The sequence below is a fragment of the Grus americana genome, chromosome 5, assembly GCF_028858705.1.
Source record: "Grus americana isolate bGruAme1 chromosome 5, bGruAme1.mat, whole genome shotgun sequence".
Lineage (NCBI taxonomy): Eukaryota > Metazoa > Chordata > Aves > Gruiformes > Gruidae > Grus > Grus americana.
Genome location: NC_072856.1, coordinates 5,053,968 through 5,076,997, shown reverse-complemented (window position 1 = coordinate 5,076,997; position 23,030 = coordinate 5,053,968). Strand labels below are relative to the sequence as shown.

At 40.9% G+C, this 23,030-nt stretch overlaps 1 protein-coding gene across 2 annotated transcripts in view; it reads right to left on the bottom strand.

The window, feature by feature from the left end:
- NELL1 (neural EGFL like 1) overlaps nt 1-23,030 on the bottom strand; it is a 291,418-nt gene that overhangs the window by 266,264 nt on the left and 2,124 nt on the right. For both annotated transcript variants that reach the window (XM_054827828.1, XM_054827829.1), the window contains exon 2: nt 20,530-20,658. In XM_054827828.1, the coding sequence (XP_054683803.1) occupies nt 20,530-20,658 (129 nt within the window). The remainder of the gene's footprint in view (nt 1-20,529; nt 20,659-23,030) is intronic.

Below are 23,030 nucleotides of genomic sequence, written 5' to 3'. Positions count from 1 at the left end.
GGCTGTGCTTCTGCCCAAGAAATAAATACAAGACATGCCTGCAATCCACTATCGTTTCAGGGATTTCTCAGTTTAAACAAGCAAAGCGTGACAGCTCATACAACATTTATTAAACTACAGTCTGACCAGACCAATCCAGAAATATTTCAGTCTCGCTAATCCTGCTGATGTCCAAGCGGCAGCATGCCTTCTCATATTTGATCTTCTAAGATTCGAATGTGCCATCTCCCTCCACATTCATTTTTATCTCATCCTTTTATTCACAATATGTCATCACTCCGAAAGAAGATTAATGACAAAAGGGAGAAATCATGGCATTTCACCTTCCCACTCCTTGCCATGTCTCTCATGCTGAGCCTTTGTCACACATTTGCAAGACCTGTGCCACTTGCGGTTCCTGGATGTCACAACCAATTAGAAGCCCAGTGCGTTTCCTTTCGGAAGGTTTACTTTGAAGCCAGAAATGCCGGCACAAATTCTCAGCTGGAAGAAAACCATATAACTCTACTGAATCCTGAGAATCCGGCCCAGCATGAATGCTGTAACATACAAAGGAGTGATGAGATTTACGATTCAGAATTTTACTGCAGGAAAAAAAAAAAAAACCACCCACAACAAAAAACCCAACAACATTGTGTCATTAAATGAGGCTTTGCAGGCAGAAAGAGGAGAAACTGGCTTGAAAAACAACCTGAAACTCAGAAACGCAACTACTGAGGGAATGCCATGGACTGAAACTAAACTCCAACGAAAAAGTATTCAAGCGTGTTTTGTAATTGGGTGTCTCAATTTTTCCTGTGCAGCTTAAAGCCCTCCAAATAAGCCTACACACTCAGAATGCCTAACACACTTGCACTCTGAAAAGTACTGCAAATTAGACATCAAAAATCACTAGTCATTATTTAAAAATCTTTGCCAGAGGCTCAAATTCACCTAATAAATACAATGCCTACTTTACAGCATCAAACTATTTGTCTGTCCAACACAACTTTTATCATAGCAGAGGGTAAAGCTTCAAAGAACAGAAATCCTTTCCACTGCCATCAGAAAGGGGAATGGCAGAATAAACAATCCAGCAGAGAAGACCAGATTTTGTCTTTATATATAAGATTTCATTATCTGTACCATTATCCTCACCTAGCAGGTGTTATTACTGGTCATAAATACTATCTAGTATTCTAAAAAAAGCTGACAGAGGAGACACAAAACTATGTGTCCCATATACCAGTAAGTTCTCCGATACCCAGTTTGCTATCTACTCAGACAGACAATCCACTGGTACTAAGTTCCAAGGCACAAGTAAGACTCAGAGATAAAATGTCCAAGAGCTGACAGCTGAAGAGAATTATCCTTGTTTTGAAGGCTAAGAACCTTAGTATATTACACAATTTATATTTTTTTGCTTAAAAGTGTCACAATTGACAAAAATAAAATACAACTTATCAAACTTTTCAAAAATTCTTTCATATAAAAGCATAGGCAGTGCTGTCAGTGGAACTCGTATGTTAAAACTTCAGTCAAGCCTTGCAAAGTCCAACATTTTTCTCATTATAGGGGGACCCAGATATAAAGCCACATCCCACCATCTATCCACCGAAACAGTCAAAAATATAGGATTCTTTAGTTGGAATCATGAACAAAGTTAGAAAACTAATCTGAAATATTGTGTTATACTCTACCACCTCTTGCTACCACAGCAAAACCACACGCAACACCTTTCATTCACTGTTGATTAAAATCAAGATATGCCATAGATAACAAAATTATAAAATTCCAGAATCTTGGGTTCAAACTACTAGATAACAAACAGCGTTTACATATTGCTTTGCAACACCTTTCTAGCGTAATTCATACAAAGGATGTTACGTAACTAGGCTTTTAAAAATGAACACACTTCTAAGCACAGTGCTATTTATTTGGAGTAGGTCTATTCATTGCGAGTGCCGAGGAACATTCCCTACCACTACACAACTGAAAAGATACTTGCAGATGCAGAAATGTCTACAGAAATTATGTTCTTCATAATTAAACTTTAGTAACTATAACAAGGGGAGATTCCCAGCAATTCCGCGGTGAGACGGCAAATGACACCCAACAGCCAGTGACTGGACTCACGCGCTGAAGAGCCCACCGAAGCTCACGAGGATCTGGGGGGGGCACACAACCTGGCATTATGGAGATGACAAACCTGTCGGGATGCTGAGTGCAGCCCTGGGCTCGCAACCTGGAGCCCCACTGCTGGGAAGGAGCTGCATGAGGCCTCTCCGAGGGTACAGCCCAGTGGGCACAGCATCACCCCAGCTCCTGTGCCCCACAGGACAGCCCCCCTGCACCTCTCTCGCAGTGCCCATCCTCACGCTGTGGGATTACTTGCTATGTCATCTGTTTGTGTTTTGCTCGATTTCTGCAGAAAGTGCCATACAAATGAACTGGGAGTACGATCCATTTAGAATAAGAGCTTTCTATTTTCAGGTTGATTTTCACACTTCAAGAAAAGAAAAATTGAGAATACATACACCCCCTCACCACAGGTGCCTGAAAGGGAAAATACTTTTTATGCTCTCTATAAAAATAACTGTCTGCTCATAATGAAATGTCATATTTCCTACATAATACAGAACAATATAGGTTTATACAGTAATCTTCAGTGAAACATCACTTCATGCTTGAACGATAATGCAATCTCAGCAAAATAAATAAATAAACAAACAAACATAGATATGACTTTCATATGCCCTTCTATGTGATTATATTTTCTTAATTTGAAATACTGGCTGTCTGGAGGGTTTTTTTTAAGCATACCAGAGTGTTGCTAAAACAAAACAAGCAAAAAAAGCAAGCATCCACAGTTATTTTAAGAGTACAACAGATACAAATCATCTCAGATCATCATCAAGTAAAGGTAACTTTCTACCTTCAGCAAAACAGAGAAGCAGAAGAGACGTCTATGTCAGAGAGAGAGTATTTGTTGCTTGATTTTAATTCCTTTTTTTTAAGCCTCAGGTCCAAGGAAGAAGTGCGAAACACAAAGCCATGATGCCGTTTGCCAGGATAGCCAAACCCATTGAGCACTTGTCATCCCTCATTTCCCTCCCTGGCGCCACCTCCCCCATTCCCAGGGACATCACCTTGCCTTCTCCTGCCTGCCTCGCCCCACACGAGCCCATTCAGCCCAACCAAGCCAAAAGGAGCTTCAAGAGGAACCAGCACCCAGGGCTATGCACACACAGGGGATCAACAGCCATGGCAGAACTCTGGCCAGGATCTGCAAAGGAAGACCACAACACCCTGCCTAGCTACAGCAAGCTCTTACACGCTCAGCCACCTTGATGTATCTTACCTGCAACTGCATTTACTCACTTTACTCACTTTCAGCACCTTCAAAATAAGTCTCAAGTTTTTATTTTAGCAGGGGTTTGTTTTTGTTTCATAAGACCGGTCCAGATGAAAGGTAACGCTGCACTGGGGCCAATGATGTCAGGGCAAGCTTTACCTTGTATGTATGAAATGGACAGGTATTGCGGTACACACCCTACAGGACAAATGGAATTAAGAAAGTGCAATAACTCAGGATTGGATCAGTCCTTACAAACCTGATTTAGGCCCTCAAGTCACATCTTCCTGTGTGGATCCACTGCTTTATGCATCACCAGCTCCGGCAACTAAAAATTAAAACCTCAGACTTTTGCCACTTCTAGCCCAGATCATAGTAGAGGCCCCAAAAAAGAGATAGGGAGAAGTTGGCTTCAGCTCCATTAGAAACAGCATAAGAAAATTATCACCACGCAGAAGCAGACAAAATTAGTTACAGAAAGAAAAGAATAGTGCTAGACAAGCAGACAAAGTTCTTGCCAAACTTTGATGACAGTGTTAACAATCCATGGTACAAAGGGAAGTACGTGAGCATTTGGGCTGGAATTTTAAGCAATGAAAAATGTGCACCAGTTCTTTACAAGCTGAATCCAAATCCATCTGGGAAATCATTTTTCTTTAATAGATGCTTCCATTAGAGAAAAATACTAAAATTCAGTTCTAAATCAACTCATGTTTTCTGAAGCAACAATTACGTTTCATCATTCACTAGCCTGCTTGAATACCTTTTACTTCCTTACTTTGGTAGGCAACATACTGCAAAACACACTGTTTTATTGGTACCTTCAATCATTTTAAAGCTATTTGTTTCAACATGCTTTCAGGAGAACCTTTGCACAGTCACTTTGGACAAGCAAGTAGAATTTAACCCTGCAACAACCAAGAATCTGGATTGCAGCTACTACAATTAAAGAATCAAATCCTGCAGTATATTGGCTTTTACCTTGCTATGGGCAAAATCCAATAAAACTGAAATCTCTACTAAAAAAAACAAAATAAAACAATAAAAAACCCCACAGTGCCCCATTTTAAGTCAACAGCTTTCCAAAAATGGAACCAAGAGTAGAAGGAGGATCCAAAACTAGCAACTCTCAGTGTAGACAGTTTCTAACAGTTGCTCAGGGTGAAAACAGACAACAGTTTCACAAAACGCTTCTGCTCACTGAAGGCAGGTGCTTCATCAAAGCCTCCAAGTCCAAGTGGGAACCAATGCACAGACTCCTTTCTGTACCTTGGTCCCACTAAGTTCACAGAAGAATGCTAACACCAACCGTGGAGATCTTCTCCAGAAAGAAGTCATTTCACTGCCAAGCAGGGAAACACCCCAGGTAGCTGTCCCTCCCTGCCTAGCAAGGGCAAAATGCAGTTATCTGCAGATAGCACCCATTTTTTTATTTTAAGCCATGGGGAGAAAAATCACGCAAATTTCTCCTTATATGCAAACAAAAAAACCGTAACATGCTCTTGTCACAGGAATAGGCATAGAGCCACGTATATCCCTCAATTCAGCTATCGGCACTAAGGCTCAAGACAGCCCACGCCACGTTGCAGAGACCCACCAGCCAAGTAGCAGCATACCTAGACATCACCCTAAGCACAGACCCAAATTCATTCACCATGCCTGTCACTCGCCTCAACTGCTTCCATGCCAGGCTAAAGCATGGGGTTTAGCAAATTGTGAGGTACTACGAAGGAAAAATAAGTGCAAGTTTACATTAAGGTGCTGAGCAGGCACCACACTGCTCTCTGGGGCACCCTGCACTGGAACAGTGGGGACCAGCACCACCTGTCCCACCACCTGCCAGCAACCCAGAGAGAGGGGTGAAAACACCTCGCCTTGCTCTTAAAAACTATGCCATCAGGGAAGACCAAAGAGGGCACATCTTTGCTTCTAGGTATTCTCACATGTACAAAAAGACACTGTTAATGCTTTTGCCTTGCTAGCTCCGCTCGGAGTCAGTAATAAACAGTAGGAAATCATGTTCAACAGCACAGCTTTCTAAATTATGATTATTCATTATAAATCACTTTTTACCTGTAGCTTCAAACACTGTTTCTCAGGAATAAGATCTGTCTGCAGTGAAATGCTTGGTGATTTTAATATGCAAACCTCCTACAGAGATGATGTCTCATTTTAATTATTGTTTCGGTTTAATGGGTTTTCATTAAATTAGAGGATGGAGCAATTACCAGGGTGAATAGCTAATGTTACAAAGGTAAGTTCCCATGACTATACAGCAAAAGCAGTGCTGCTAGAGAAGGTGGAAAAATAGTATAATTCAATGTAAACTCTCCTTTTGCGTGATGCAAAACCACCCTGGCAATAAGTGTTCATATATTGCTGTCATTTTGATGTACATGTTTGTAAAGCAGTTTATGACTAGGTCTCTCCTAACAAAATTAATCTGGCATTTAAATTTTTTTTTTATATATATATATATATATATATATATATATTTCATTCCTTTCAGGAAGCTATTGCAAACCCAATCCTAAAACTCCAGATGCCAGGGACAGCAGAATTTCGAGTCACTGAAGAAATCAGAGACTATTTATCAAATCACAGTTTCTCCCCAACCAATAATTTAGTTGATTTAGTGGCTTAATGTCGGACTCTTCACTTCTTGAAAATTGGCCAGACTTGAACACTAGCTAGAATGACCACACTCATGTTAATTAAGTAGTTGTCCGAGAGTCTAAGTCCTTTGTTTGCTTTATCAGCATTTCAAACTGAACCATGGAAATTGAGTATCATGGAACAAACAGAGCAGCAGATATTGTCCAAGACTTGGAAATTTAGATCTGCCAAGAGAAAAGGTGGCCGCCCAAGTTTCTCAAGCCCCAGCCAGCAAAACGTGCCCTAGGTGACAGAGAAAGCACAAAAGCAGAAAGCCGTAGCAAAGACTACATTGAGAGACTGCCCCTCTTTCGCTGCATATGGGTTTCATGTCTCCGGGGCCCTTGTCTTTTCCACCCAAATGGACAGAACAACCAAGGAAAGCACTGGAGTCATCTCTCCAGCAGCAGAAGGATGAACAGCAAGCCTGGGCACACATATAGTGCAGCAACTGACACCGTCTTCAAACCATTCGGCCGTTACGGCTTAGCCCAGTTTTCTGATTTTGCTCCAAACGTCTTTGCAATAAGCTTCCTGCCGAGAACAACGCTGCTCGCCTTGCTGAGCACTACGTATCACCTGTTGTTACTCAGGCAGTCACTTTTCCTTATTTGAAATATTTTAAGCTGCTACTGAGCTCAGGCTCGCCTTCTGAAGGAGGCTCTGTTGTTTCCTCAAGAGACTCGTGCTAAAACCAAGACTATTTACAAATGGATGATCCCTTAAATTAAATGCTTGGTAGAAATGCTCCAGAAGTTATACTGCCACTAAAAGCACATAATCTGCTCTTAAATCATGAGAGTTAATCAAATTACATGCATTGTTAGTTAATTAGTTCAGGAGTCACTGATTATAAGACCTTATCTAATCCAGATAAACAGTGGAAAAGATATCGCATCACTGTGACTATAAAGATTGATATCTGCAAATTTGGAAAATAGTAACATTTTAACAGAAAGAGCATGGACTACACTAGCAACACTGTCATGCATGAACAGAGCCAGTGGCAAAGTGTGCAGTGTTGGGAAAAAGCAGTAATTGCTAAGAATCATTACCAATATGCCGTCCATTTTGCAGGAGTACTGTCCACTTCAGGGATCTATTTTAGTCTATGTTAAATGCTAATGTCACACAAAATAATGAGCCACCCGAAAATACTGTTTCTGTTCTGGCTTCATGCAAAAGCAAGCTAAGCAATTTTTTCCTCCTCTTCTACAAAACATTTTCAGGTGTGCTGAAAGTCACAGATCCAAAAAATTGGAAGTTATTTTAAAAAATTGTAACATGTACTGAACTTGACAAAACATGTTCTTCAGCTGCATTTGTTTAAAAGAAACTTAAGCAAAGAAGGTACCACAAGGTGAAGAGCATCAAGAACCAAGTTTTGCAAATAACTCCTAACTCTATAGTTTGGACTTACTTCCTCCCACTAGAACCCTTAGTGCGTTTGTAATCTAGAAACAAAATTTAAACTTTTCCAATAAAGCGCACAGAGAGATTGATCCATTTGTATTTTTGAGCAATATGTAATAATTCTGATGTCTCATTTAGCAGTCATCTTTCTTACAGGTAATAATAAATGCTGCTCATACTTTACAGCAACAGTATTAAAAATAAATAGTAACATCAAGTACTTCTGAAGTGCTTTAAGATTCTTACGTTTAACATGAATCAGACAGAAACAGTCAACAAGTTACGCATAACCTGGATTTTCAAGGAAATTTTAAGTCCCAGATCCCGCTGAAACAGGAGAGAGCCTGAATGGCTAAATTGTTTTGAACCTGTTAAAAATCCCAGTCTAACTTCAGCGAGGCCACACAGAAACCAGAATTTGCCTTCCTGGTGGAAAACCTGCATTCTTAAATGTGTAAATCAAAATATCAGTTTTAAATAGCTCATTAACAAGGAAGTTTCAGCAAAACAGAAACCTCTGACTCAGTTTATTCCCTTGCAGAGAGAGGTTACAACGCCTAATGCAACTTATGGCAGCTAACAGACCTGGCTACACCTACACAAAGGTTTTAATTTCCAGTCCAGTAAAGCCTTTTATCACATGAATAATCCAACTAAAGGCAATTAAATTATCCGTAAAGTTCAAAGTAAGCATATGCTGAAGTGCTCTCTTGGTTCAAAAACTCCCAATGATTTGACACCCTAAATAGTTTTTTAATTACTTTTAAAGCATTTAGCTCACTTATTACTAAAATCTTATGTTTTTTCTTTATTCTTTATATACGATTTGCACAAGCATTAAACAAATGTGTTTCATGAACTAATTCTCCCTTCTGTTTTCTTTCCCTCAGAAAAATCACTTCTATGTTATTGCTAAAGCAAATTAAATCCTGGGTGTCTGTTTTATTTATTAACTGCATGATAATAACATGAGGCATAATACATTTGTCAAAGCCCTTCCCTGCTGAAGTATAATTTCTGCTGTCAGCCTCTTTACAATTACGTTTATATTCAATATTCTAGTTGTCTTTGTTTCTTGGAACACATATAAGCACATATTTATATATTCTCCCAAAATATGTATAAATTCTATTTGTAAAGTGTTCCAAGTGTCCCCCCAAAAAAGAATCATAAATACAGCTAACATACTTAGTCATTCTCTGCAAATGTTTTATGAATTGAGAGATTTAAGAATTTTCAAAAACGTCACAATAATAACTGTTTTATCTTTTTACACCATAATTATGATTTGGAGCATTGCTTTTCTTATTTCACCCAAGCATACCACAACTCATGAATAAAATATGACAACTTTGATAGCATCCATTGCTGTGGGTTCATCCGTAACAGCAAACGTGCTCGGGGTACTAAGAGCTCCCTTTTGCTCCATAAGCCTTTGTTTCTGAAAATAAGCTTTTATTTAAATAGAACTGCCACATGTGTCCCCCTTTTTTGCATTTCTTGCCGTTAGCAATAACACCAGCAATAATGTTTACTTTTTTTTTTAATGACTACATTTTGAAACAATTAGGATGGCATAAAGCTAGAAAGGCAGAATACCCCATCTGAAAGCTGGTACTCACAAGACATCAAAAAACATTAAAAGCACTGCCAGCATCAGAGAACAAAAGGCTAACACAGAGAACCATGACTTTTAAATGTGTGGGCAATACTATTATAAAAAACAAACTTAGTTTTGTTCTGGCTTCATAATTAATTACAGTGAAGTAAACCTACACAACTTCCACCATTTCCCTAATAAGATTACTGTACCTAATTCTGCACAGACTCCTCCAACCACAACTTGTCAGTAGATCCTCTTAAAACGAAGACTTGAGATAAAGTGCAGTACACGAGGTTTCCAAATCATCAGCATTTACCAAATTATTCTACAAATGTCACGTTTTAAGGCTGTGCTGCTTTATTTTCCAAACAGCATGATGAACATCCACAGACACTTCCACAGACCAAGAAAAATCATGACACACACACAAACGCCACTCTCCTCCCACACATCTTGGCTTTGTTATTTTCCCCCAGTCCCCAAGAATAGGCTTTAAAATTTCAACATTGCTATGCACAATGAGCCAAAGTGGAGAAAGAAGCAGAGGCAGGTCTGAACGCCATCTGGAGATAGTCTTCCATCATAGAAGTAATGAGTATTTAACCTTCAAGATCCAGTTTTACACGTGTTGCACTCTCAGAGCATCTTTGCAACCTTCCAGCTTACAAAAGATCTATCTATCTATCTATATATATAAAATAACAAAAAAAAAATAAAACAAGGGGGGATATGACACAGAATTAAGTTTTACAACACAAACTTGTTCACTGTAGGAGGTGTCTGTTCCCACCGATGCCAAATGGAAAACTCATAGCTTCAGAGGGAGGAGTCACCCGTACGTACAAGGGGAAGACAGACTCAGTAAAATAATCCCTGCAGCTGCAGTGATCCTATACTATTTTTTTGCTATTTATAGCACAGAGGACCAAGGAGAAACTCAGCTGTAACTCTGTAAGAAATGTTATCACACAAGGAGGGAGGACAGAGGACAGAAAGGCTGTAATGAGAGATTTCTGGGAAGCCAAAACACCAGCGCTTAGCTACAGTATTTATTGCTCAAAAATAGTGATTCATAGATGCCCATTATCAGAATTACAGAACCAACTTTGCTCTTTTAGCAGGTATACAACCTACATAGCGACTCATTTAGACAAATGTTTTAGTGGACATCAGGTGCCAAAACCAATTGGTTTTGTCCTTTCTATTAAAAAAAAAAAAACAAACCCCAATGTTCTGCATTTTGTATCATTGAATAGGCCACAAAAGGCAAGGCAATCACATGATATAATGCCATAAACCAGCACAGTATGACATGATTACTTCACACCATTTATGTGGCAAAAATGAAAAATAAGAGAAAAAATGTCCCCCTCGTGTCATTTATACACCCACACTGCAGGTGGCAAGATTAATCTAGAAATTGGCACAGAAGAAGTAGGTTGAGGCCTCAAGTAGCATCTAATTTTTATTCTTGATAGGTAGTACAAGACAGCAGGGTTTTTCACCACAGGAAATGGTCCATGCCTGGCTCTTGCATTAGGTCTGATTATATCTGCTTTTGTGTACTTTTTAAAGGTACAAAATCTTAAAAAAAAAAATCATTGTATGTATTTAAATTTGCGTGATATTCATTGAAAATAATACCACTTCCTTTTAGGCAAAAGATGTAGCTCTGTTTAGAAGTATTTTAATCAACTAGGTTGAGTGTAAATATTCTTATAAAATGGATATTAACACATTTCTGCTAAAATTGTTTTGAAAATTAAAAGATCCCTCTTGGGGTCAACATCAACCATAATGGGCCGCTTTGTTTCATTGCCTACGCTGAGAACTCAATTCTTCAGCGTTGCTTTTCCCTCCCTCTGCATTTTAACTCCACAGTGCCAAGCAATGCTCCGACACCGCTCTCTCTTACCCCAGCATCGATCCAGCAACCCAGACCAGCAGTAGCAGGTGCAGGGACTTGCCCGGAACTTGGGCAGGATTCTTCACTCAGGGATACTCTGCGCTGTGCAGGGACTCGCCTCAAGGCAGCACAATGCAGGTACCAGCTCTGCTTCAGCTCAACTTCCCAGAGCTCTGACTAGCACATGTACTGTTTATAAGATATTATAGAATGATATTCTTACTCCAGTTTAATACATGTTTACTAAACAAGTATTTAATAAAACCTGATTACATGCAATATGATGTGACTTAAGAGTATCAGTTTGCCAAAATTCTTTGCAGGAAAAAGACAATTTTTGTTGTATTTCTGTTCTGATGAAGATATAAAAAGCTCGAAGTGTTATTCTTTCTTTGATCTAAATTGATTTGCTTTCATTCTAAGGACCTAGATGCTCACGTGGTATGGAAGCATGCAACATTTACTAGCAGTATCAGAAACTAATTTCTGCATCCCCCTCTCTGCCCACTGAAGAGCAGAGACCTTTTATTTTGTTTCTGCTTATCATTATTACAGGACTTTGTCAACAGGTTGCCAGAAGCATTCAAGGCTTTTAGCATACTACAGAAATACTGAAGTGCTTATCCCACTTCCCCTCTGTACTTACCACCATGGCAATGAAGATAGACAAGTAGCACAATTATTGTCTCCCAGGAAAGCAAAAATAACTGCCAAGGACAGAGGCAATGTGTGCTCAGAATTCTTTCCTAATCATTACAGACATGATCGGAAACCCCAAAAATGTCAAGTAACACAAGGCAGCATGACAATATTCAGGATAGGAGGAAAAAAAAAAAAAAGAAAAAAGAAAATTAGAAAATTGGCACTGTCATTTAATGTGACTAGGTTTCCATTTTAATCTACACTTACTAGAGGGTGGGAGGGGGGGAAGGAAGGGGGTGTTTGAAACAAGAGGATGTGCAAAAAGAAACTGTGAGGATTTACAAGTTATACCTTCATATCAACATGCTATACATTTCACTCCTAGACAGAGTTCTAACATAATTCAAACATTAAACAAGAGTGGAAACAGCCAATATTGGATAGGTATATAGAGTACTTTAAAAACTACTTGTGGGAACTGACAAAGTTAACAGTAGTTTATGTATCTTCAAAGCCTCAAAGCATTGTTCAATAATTATGTGTCAAGTGATCGTTAATTTCCTCCACTGAAGATGATTCCTCTCACTCATTCCCTCCTAGCTCATTGTATTCCAACTCCAGATCATTTCTCTGTTCTGAAAATGGTCTGTTTTGCAAAGGAAAAAAAAAAAAAAAAACCAACCCAAAAACCTCAGCCTAATGATTTCATTGCCAAAAAAAATTATATATATTGTACATACAAAACACATTAAAACTTTAGCTATATTAAGAAAACCCAAATATAAATGTGAAGTTAGACAGATGTTAGGGTTAAAGTCTCACAGGCAATCCTTGCTCAACTCTCCAGGGATGCGCATCCCAAGACTAATCTTAATTACAGGATCACACATCCTTTCCAGAGGTCCCCTGCCTCAGTCAGTACACAAAGAACAAAAAATATTTCTTTAACAAACAGGATCTGAAGTTTTCCTTTATTTTTATTGTTCAAGGATCACATTGAACAGTAAATCTACCGTATTCAAATCCTTCTCCAAAGACAGAACAGACCATGACCAAGTTAATTATTCCAGCAGAGTATCTGAGACCTCTACAAATATTAATGAATTCTTTTCACACCACTTGTTACAGGAAAGGGCATTAGTACCTCAACTTTACAGGTGAACAACCAAAGCACAGCAAAATTAAGGTTCTAAATCACTAATAAAAACCCCCACATTATCCAAGTTGTATGCTCAAAAAACATTTGTTAAAAATTAGCACACATCACAGATACTTTGCAGCACTACCATATCTGAACTTTCAGTGCTTTTCCCCACTATGCCACCCTAACGCTGCCTCGTCCATAAGCAAACCTTTACCCAGTCCTAGCCCCCTAATCTAAGACTGCAGTCCTCGGGTTTCCCATCCAGGCCCTAGCCCCTTGCCTCTCCCTCCAGGCTGCTTCTCCCAACCACTGTCCATAGTTCCCCTTACCAGGCTCTTCATCCCTACCCCTCACTCCCTTTCCCTCTGGTCAGAGTCCTTGTATCATCCCTGTCACAGCTTCTCTGCCCAGCCATCACCCGCTTCCTTCCTGGCCTCCAGCTCCTCACCACAGCTGTTTCTCTTCTCTCCTCTCCACCTCCCCATCCGAGTCCCAGTTTCCTTGCCCTGTCACAGCTAATCTCATCTGACTGTTTCTCACCACCCACTGCCCAGCACCAGCTTCTATCACCCCCTGGCTCTCAGGGGATCCCGATCATCCCAACTACATTATTGTCACTTTACATACCCAGTCCTTCCCCCCAAATTTCCAGCTTTATCTCCCTCTCCTTTCCAGCTTCCACAGAGGTCTGGGAAAGAAGGGAGGAAAGCAGGAGAAGCACTCGAGATCCTAGAAAGAGATCAAGACCTTGTTTCCCATCCTGCTGATGGACAGAAGCCCAGAAACCATCCCCACCAGAGAAGTCACACTTTCCTCCATCCTCTTGGGTGCAGCCAGCCCAGCTGTTGGTATCTTATTTTAACTCTTATTTTAGCAGTGCTTTACAGAGCAGCTTTGACAAAGGGCTGAAAGCACTGACAGAACTCTCTGGCCACTCTCTAGGATGGCGGGCAGCTGCCACAGCTCCTAAGGGACATAACAGCAAAGGGACATCCCAAGGGACAAGCACGGACGAAGGATGAGGATCCCACTCTCTTCAAGGGAGGAGACAGCCCCTATTTCTCACCACCTCGCAAACCTCCGTCACAGGGGGAAGACACATGCTGGCCTGGTCCCCACCATCTTCATGCAGAGATCCATCCCCACCTCTGCTCGTCCATGGTCGTAAGCCACCACCATGGGCAAGCAGAGGTGCCTGTTGCAGCCTTCAGGACCAAGAAAGCAATAGGCTTAGAGTAAACCACCGATTCTGCTGTCCCCTGGTGAGAGGAGGATCTCAGAAGGGAGATCTCAGTGCAAAGAAAGGGGAAATGGTCAAAATGTAGTGCCAAGGAAGCAACAACGCCTGAAGCGTTACCACACGATTGGGGTGAGGGGCTGACCCACACCTCAGATGTAGATTTTATTTTTGCTTACACATACAAAGGCTTTTTATTTGATAACAGCTGCCTTTCCTTCCTGAGGTCCCAGGAGCCTGGAACAGGTACCCCATAGGCAACACAAAATAAAACCCCAAATTCACCCCGCCCCTGTGGAAACCGGCACAGACCTACACGACACAGGGGAAAAAAACCTTTCTTCCTTTAACAAAAAAAAAAAAATTCACAAGTTCAAGTAGTTTGCAGAGTTTCCACGAAGATATACCTGTACTGCCTCGCGAGGTGAGGAGAGGCGGGGACTGCCCTGTGCCGGACACAACCGGTTCCAGCCGGTTCCAACTGCCCCGCCTCAGGGCACAGCCCCGTCCCCTCTCCAGGCTGGTGGCGCCTCAGGGAAATCGTATTTTAAAAGGGCAAAAAACCTCATCTGGCTGGAGCAAAGTGGCGAGCTAGCAGCTGCGCAAGCATTCGGCTGCGAGCCCAGACAGGCGGTACGCAATATCTGGTAAAAAAAAAAGAAAAATATTCCTTTCCAACAGTGCGAGGGGCATCGTCTGCTTTGCCAACCGCGCCCTAGCGTGTGGAGGAGCCGGCCACCGGCAGCCTGGGGAGGGGCACCCAGAGGCTCTGCACCGCTGCCGTCCCGAAAACTCCCAGCGTCCCAGCAAGGTGGGGTATTCAGATACCAGCAGGCATGGCAAAGGTTACTGGAGCTACTCTCTTTTACGACAGCTGAAGGCAGCACGAAGATTTTGAGTCACCCATGTTGTGCTTTCCTAATTTTTCTGCTACTGTAAGATTTCTGCTCTGTAAAAATGATACTGCTTATATTTAATATTTGCTATAAACATACCAGGAGAGATCACACAGAAAGCAATGACTCTCGTTGTATTATCTCGTGTAAAGAGGGACCAATACTCTGAACTCTAAAATTAAAGTTTATCTCTACTACTCAATGCAGACCTCCCTGCCGTTCACCCTGGGAAGTGTAATTGCAATTTTCCTCCTTGAGCTGTTATCTGCCTCGTCTCACTCAGTCCTCGGCTCTTCTCTGAACCCCGCAGCTCGTACACCTTGCACATTACGCTGACATAACTGAGCTTTAACACTTGAAGTGGATTAAAACCTCATCCATAGCATACAGGTCACTGAGACTCGGGTGAGAAGACGTTCACATGCCAATGAACAAAGGCAGCAGCCTACTCACCCAGCCTTTGGATTTACTGAGCGCACCTCAGTGCTGAGCTACTACCCCACGCACACAGCCAGGGCATAACAAACATATCCTGAAGACTGTCCTAGCAGAAGCACAGCTAACATTCCCGATATCAAGGGTACGTGCCCGCTCCTGACGACAACATCAAACCCCTTAGACTTTGTACCGCAAAAGCTGACGTTTAGGACTCGGACTCCTAGAGTTGGATCTGGAAACATCTCTATTCTCTAAGCAAGGAGCGAACAAGTCAAGGAGGAAGGTGGTGAAAAAGAAAAATCAGGATCCATAACACACTGAGAGGAAACACCAACAGAGAGGGATGTACCGCATCTGGCAGCTCAAGCGAGTCTGCTGGGAGCACCTCTACCCGATTGGGACTGTAGCTTTGCTCTCTCTCTTTTGGCCTGAAGCAGGACAGCCCTTTTGTTTCAGGAACTCAACAAGATTCACTCTTTTCTCACAAGAACATTGCCTTTCTCCGTGCTTTAAGATACTTACTATTATTTCACCTTTCCTATTGGAGCCACAGCTGTACAGAGAAGAATTCGGTAGTCACCGGTACAAAGTGGGAAGAAGGAGGATGACCGAACTCTGTGCTGCAGGAGCTGCAGGCCAGGTGTTTCCCTTATAAACCCAATGATTGTTTAATACAAGCCAAGAAACTGCCAAGGAAGAAAGGACCGCATATAGCTAGACTTTTAACAGTACTTGGTGGTCTAAGTTACTGAGTGCTATACATAGTAAAAAGATCATTCCTAATTTAAAAACCAAGTTGAAAAATATTTCCAGGTTGCTAGGAAAGGAAACAGCAAAGCATTAATAAACTTCTTGGGGGAACTGCTTTAGAAGTAAAGGCATTAAGCCTCTGTTAGTTCAAGAGATGCTGAGAGAAAAAGAATTAAAAAGAAATGGGCATAGCCAACAGGTTGTAAAAGGAATAAAATTTTACTTCCCCAGTGAGAACTGAGCACAGAACACAAGTCAGACTGGTTAAGATAATCACATAATATAACAGCTAGGTTAAAAATCGGGCTCAGTCTACCTAGAGACAGGATGACCAGTTAAGCACCTCCTCTTGCCTTATTTATAATGAGAGCCTTTCTCTGCCACTCAACTCAAGATCCTCCTGAGGTTTCCACCTACAGGGTCAAAACAAGCCCCACTTCCCTGCTGCCTGAAACACAGAGCACGACTGAGCCCCACTAAGAGGGCCACAGCTCAGTGTTTCTTAACGTACTAAAATTTATACTATAATCCTGTTCTAGGAATTTCAGTATGCATTTTGTCATGTTTGTAAGATACTCTTTACAAATGTCTTTCACTCAATGTTTGTGAGACATTACTGTAATGCATTGGGTGGACAATTAATATTTTCAATACATTTCTTTGAGGTAGATTTCTCACCCATCCCCAGAACTGTTTCCCTGAATTCTTTGGAGTCCTGGTTGGAGGTGAAGAGGTGTGGGGTCAGACATGAGTATCTTGGGTGCCCCGTTCCCCAAGAGCACTCTAGTCAAGAGTCTCCACTTGCCCTCCTTTCTCCCTTCATGCTCGAATAACCAATCTAGACACAAAGATTTTTTTTTCCCCCCACTCTTGTTCATATAAATAAATAAAAGATAAATAACTAAGACACCATAATGTTAGAGACCTTAAGAAAGACTGTTTGCAGGATTGCAATTGCAAGTTAGATAGCTACATTTCATCTAATTCACACTGTCGGCACTTACACTGCTTTTCAGATTCCCTCATCCCCATTTCACAGAGAACGGAACTGAAACACACAAATAATGGAACTGATCAATTAAAAATTAAGCTGAAATACTCTAATAATCGAAGTCCATGCCCAACAGGACCACTCAGATGACTACACTTAATTATAGGTTTCTATGCTTTTCTGAATTAGGAGCAGATTTGCTTGCCCAAAGGCAACCCACATCTCTCAATTGCCGCTTTGATTCTATCATGCTGTCACACAATTTGCGATGGAGCTGAATTTGTTTCTTTGCCTGTAAAGCTGCTTCACACGCAAATCTGAGTTTCCGCTCTTACTGCGAATATTATAAAATCAGAATATTCCACTGGCTTCACTGAGGTTGCCTAGGACTGAAATTGCTAACTCTCCAGGGAAAAGAGTCCTTTTACACTTTCTCTAGAATAAATCAAGTTATGACATCAGTCCCCAGAAACTTTGTAACACACAGTACGTCACTTACTGTAAGACAGCTAACATCACTGATCAAAAATCTAGTTAAAAATAAGTTTCTCTTTCTTTTGTGCGTGTCTTCCCATCATGCCTTTCTTCACTTCTTCTTTTTGCCTCTAAACGCAACTGAAAGAATGCCCAAAACTTATAAAGCTTCCCATTTCAAAGAGTTTAATTGACAGGAAAAGAATCTTGCTTAGGAAAACAATCCGTATTTTCAGGACACATAACTGGTTTGGAGAAAAATTACCATTTCTCTGCCTCAGAGATGTAGACTTCCAGGGACACACAAAGGAACGCACTCAGTTTGAACAGCTCTAGTAAAGCCATTTTAGGAAATACCTCTTACAAGACAGAAAATGATCCGCGGGGAACCTTTGTGTAAGCTCAGAGCCCTGTTACGTTGCTGTAAGGACACTGCCAAAGGCGGCGGGCAAAGCAGACCCTATGAAAACCGCACACCAAAGAACGTACTCACAGACTCTTCTTCTCATTTCCTAAACTAGAAAATCCTCAGCGGTGAAAGCGCGTGAGTGAAGAGGTCTTCTAATGTGGCTCCATGTTCAGCAGTCAGCCTGCCAGGTGAAGCAGGTCCTCCCCTGCCCTGAGCCCCAAAGGCGATGCCGGAGTAGCGCAGTGCGGCAAGGCACAACAGACGTTAACTACTCACATACGGTAAGAACTAATCAAAGCAAAACTTTGCTGAAAGGACCACATCTTGGAGACCGGAATAGTTGGTTCAAGAGGCTACAGTAATTTGGAAACCAAGCACTAACTTCCAGCCTTTTCTCTCCCCTGGGGGTGTCATGTTGGCTGTTTTTTTGTGAATCTCTATGGGAAAAAGTATTACTTCTAACTTAGACGTAGCCATTGCCCGCACACTGCCCTGAGTTCTATATCGGTTTTACTGTATGGCACGATAAAAATCAAAATTAACTATCTCCTGGTTCCAGCCAAAGGATCTGGCACAGAGCCAAACTGTAGCTGTGAAGTAAGTCACCTCTGTTAGTAAAAGGGAATTCATACAGCTGCCGACATACTGCTGACATTTAACAAATAACAGATACGAACAAGAAGGGAAGCAGCCAACGGGGTGGCCTTGGACTTGCAATACGTCTGACAACAGCAGCAAAAAACCCCTCACAGACCTCTCTCAGGATGGAATAATAGACCAAAGGTCATCAGCCTTCTCCCAGCCCAAGGGCTGATGAGCTTAAATGAAGACAATAATTTTCCCTAGCCATCTTCCAAGAATTTTTATACTAGAGGCAATATCCAAGCACAGGGCCATTCCTGTGTGCATTAGCAAGAATAATTTCTGTTGTGGGAATTAAAAAAAAAAAAAAAAAGGCAGCTTTATTTACCTAACCACAGACTTCAAATTGTTTATTCACTTTGTACAGTGAATTTCTGTTTGGTGCTTCCCATGAACATCTTCCAATTTATCTGCTCATGTGGACTTTACAAGCTTTACCTTTTTTACACTAGTCCTCCCCAAGTTTGTAAACAACTGGTGGTGTCCTCCAAGGCCAAAAGAACTTAATATCCATAACATCTTCACCATTAGCCTTTCAAAGCTACTTTCCGTATCAATGGTTTCAATTGGTGTCCTGAAAAACACATCTCCGTCTTCTTCCCTGCAGTTCTGACCACCGGTCTGTGAAAACTCGCCATGACAGTTCATCAGTGCAATTGCGATTAGCCGCACGGCATGTCAATTGGAAATACTAAAATGTTGTAAGTCAGTTAGGCCATTGCAGTCCTTAGAAGAATGACTGTACTTTAATATTGTTCGTTCATAACGCACAAACCTGGGGTCAAGGTATCGGAAGAAAAACAATTGATATCTTTAAATGAATAAGTTAATGCTGCTCTTCTCAACATTAGTCCAGGAATCAGTGACAATTATGCTACTCATTGTATCATAAAAGATTGAAAATATGACTAACAGATTCTGAGGTGGTCTCCAGAAGTCTCTCTGCTCTGGCTCCTAAACCGGCCTTAGCCAGGTAAAGAATTAACTAAGCTTATAGACTCGCTTCTTTTATTGCTTATAATAAAGTCAGTTAGCATTGCAGATCCAGAACTAAAGCTACATTAGATTGTAATTGTTTGCCTCTAAAAGATACACAGATATCAAAAAGGAGACACTAACATGCACACTTCAACACAGAGTAAAGCACAGTAAAGAAAAAACAAACATAGCAAGTCTCCACAATAAAAATGTTCCTAACTGTGCTTTAATGTGCATGCTAATCTCAACTGCTATAAATGTCTTTCTCGCCTAACAAGCATATTGTAGCAACTCAGTGCTTCCATCCCATGGAATGTTGTCTTTTAATCCAGACCTTACTTAAGTCCATGGTAAAACTTGTTAATTCACTCAGAATTTCACTCACTAAAAATAAAAATAAATAAATAAATAAAACATTTCACAAGCATTATCTTAGAATATTGAATAAAAAAAAAACCAAACCCCACAAAAAAAACCCACGATGCAAAGTGACTTATTCCGTACCTGCTACTCAGCTTGGACAGTTAAATGCAATACTGTTTCATTTTCTTTCTTTAATAGTTTTCACAAAGTTGATGAAAAACTTGCTACATGTTACTAATCAGTGTCAACATTTTAAATGCTTTCTCACAGTTAGGTAGCTTCAGTTGTGTGTGCGTCTGCACGTGTACAATCACAGAGAGAAAGTTCACAGGAATACAACCGAGTCCATGGCTTGGAACCGCTTTGAATTATTTGGTTAGAAGTAAATATTGGGGAGTGTTGAAAACCTACCCAAAAATATTTCCCTAAAGACCTCTAACCTCAACTGCCTGACAGTACACTACAAAAAAAAAAAAAAAAAAAAAAAAGCGCCATATGTATTTCATGAAAATAACAAAGACTATTTCCAGAAAATAAAAAACAAATAAAGCAACAGTTAAGTACGCCCATCATTACAGGGAATCAATTAGACATCAAAGCTCTTATAAGCTGATGCAGGCAGAAGTGAGATATGAGAACTGAGGTTTGTCTTACCTTGGAATAAAAATGCTTTGCTGGCATTATGTAGTCCTGACACTTGTGTTACCCCAAGGGTTGTATTCACAAGATCCAGTTCTGTGATGATATCAATTTGTAAGTCAGGATCCATTCCAAATCCTAGAGCTGTTGGAGGCACAGAGAAAGAAAAGATGGAGAGAAAGAAGAGAGGGAGAGAGAGTTAGATCAATTTTTATTTCAAATCAGGTAATGAAAAGAATGGAGAAGAGCACCTAGTGCAGACGTTTCTAGTACCTTCACCCTCACACACACACTGTATACAGTAATTACTTATAAGACAGTAACTCTGCTGAAGGAAAGAAAAGATATTCTTTTCCAATTCTTTCAATTAAACTATTTCCTTTCTGCAGATCTTACTACACACAAGTTAAAACATTCTAAAACTGATACATTAATCCAGGATCTTCATAAGGCTAAAAAGTAATAAATAAATAAAAGTATAACCACCTATGCAAAAAGATGAAAGAGATTTACAGCATTCATCTATTGACTACACGATTTCCAGGGAGACACAAGGACTGAAAATTCCTCTCACATTTCATACTCAGCTACGAGTAACAGATCAGGCCCCACAGCTCCTTGTCTAAACGCAATCTGTTTTCCCAACTGGACAAAATGGTCCCGAAGGAGATACGGTAGCAGGACAAAGCACGCCATCCTGTAGTCCAAGAGCCCTAGGTGACTCACAAAACTGCTTGATATTGCTTCGGAAGCACACCTCTGTATTTCAGCGCAGTCAGTGCCTGTGAAGCGTGCCAAAGCCTACCTACAAATAGCAGACATCTATTCACCTAAACCAGCAGCGGTACCTTCTGGCCTGCAGGAGCACCTACTGGAGAAGCACACATCTAAACCTAAAATTTAGAAATGGCTTATGCCCGGAAAAAGACTGGGCACTCCTTGAACTAGTAGGGACCTGATGTGATCGACAGAAAAGACACACACTCGAACAGTTTGAAGGTGCTACGTTCAAATGTTCAGGGCAACTTGATGGTTATGGCACACCAAGTTCCTTGGTGGGACAGGCTGGGAAGAAACCAGCCTGACCACGGTGTCTCTCTCAACGTAACAATAGGCGCGGCATGAGAGCTGTGCTCAAGACATAGGTCAAATACCTCGTGTGGGATCTAAGCACTTTCCTAATGAAATTTTACACTAACATAATTAGTAATGGGAACAAGCTTCAAGAATGAAATCCTGACACAGCTGAAGTCAATGGTAAAAGTCCCACTGACTTCCGTAGAGCAAGGACGTTACCTGTAAAGCACATCCAGATTGATTTCCACTGAGTGGACTTCACGTTCAGGTCTAAATCGATTCATTTGTTATTCCAGGACCGTGCTTCTGGATCAGTTAAGCAGCAAATATCCTACTTTGAGTCTTTGAAAGGCTCTAAGAAATTACCGAGGTGTACAGAACGAACAAGAAGTTACGTATTCTACTCATAAATCATCTGTACCACAGCGCTTTGTCCTTTCCTTCACTCAAGTATTAAAACTTGTTGGAATAATGTGTCGTGCTAATGCAGAGGATACTACCGCACAAGGGGCAGAGTAGTAAAAAATATTGAAAAGACAGCTTTAGGAGGTCTCTAGCAACCTTACTCTACAATGAAAATTGACATCTAAGGGCACCTGGCAGAACTGAAGCTCCAAGAGTGCCAACATATCCAAATGAATACATACACAGTGCCTTCATAAGGACGTGGGCCTAAGTACCTTTTTATAGAAAATTAAAACTACAGAATATGAACCTGAATAAACTTCCCCAAAGGTAAAAACTTCCCAGATAATCAGCAACATCATCAGGCTTTTAGTACTACCTTTGACTTCACCCATACCGGACACTCAGGCACTGAATGACCACAACTGACACTGCTGCGCACACTGACGGGCCAACTGATCAACGGGAGAGAACTTATCAACCTATTGATTCCCAACCTACAGCAACTCTTGAGTGCAAGGGCTGCAATCTACAAACTCCAGACACAAACGCATATATAAATACAGGGAACAGCTTTTCTGGGGAAAAAAAGAAAGAAAAAAAAAAAAAAAACCCCAAACAACACAAAAGCAAAGATTGCTTTAGAAGAAAACCAGAAGGACTTAGTATTTCTTCTAAGGTTTTCATTCAGAAGAAAAACAGCACACTGTAAATGACATGAACTTATCTATGAGGAAAGATAGCGTCTGCTGTCCTTGCTAAGAACGGAGTATGCTTTTCCTCATTTGAAAGGGGTTAGATCTATTCGGATCAGCAAAAACCTACTAATATGAAGGGAGGTCAAGCAGGGACTAAAACTTGCTCAACGGAAAGGACAAACTACGTCCAGTAAGACAAATCTTGACCCCATTACAGTCAGTGAAAGCTCTGCCACAGACATCAACAGGGTGAGGACAGAAACCACATCTAGCAAGTATAGGCACTCCCATAAATCACAGTAGCTCCACTGCTCTATTAAAGCTGTTTATTCCAGG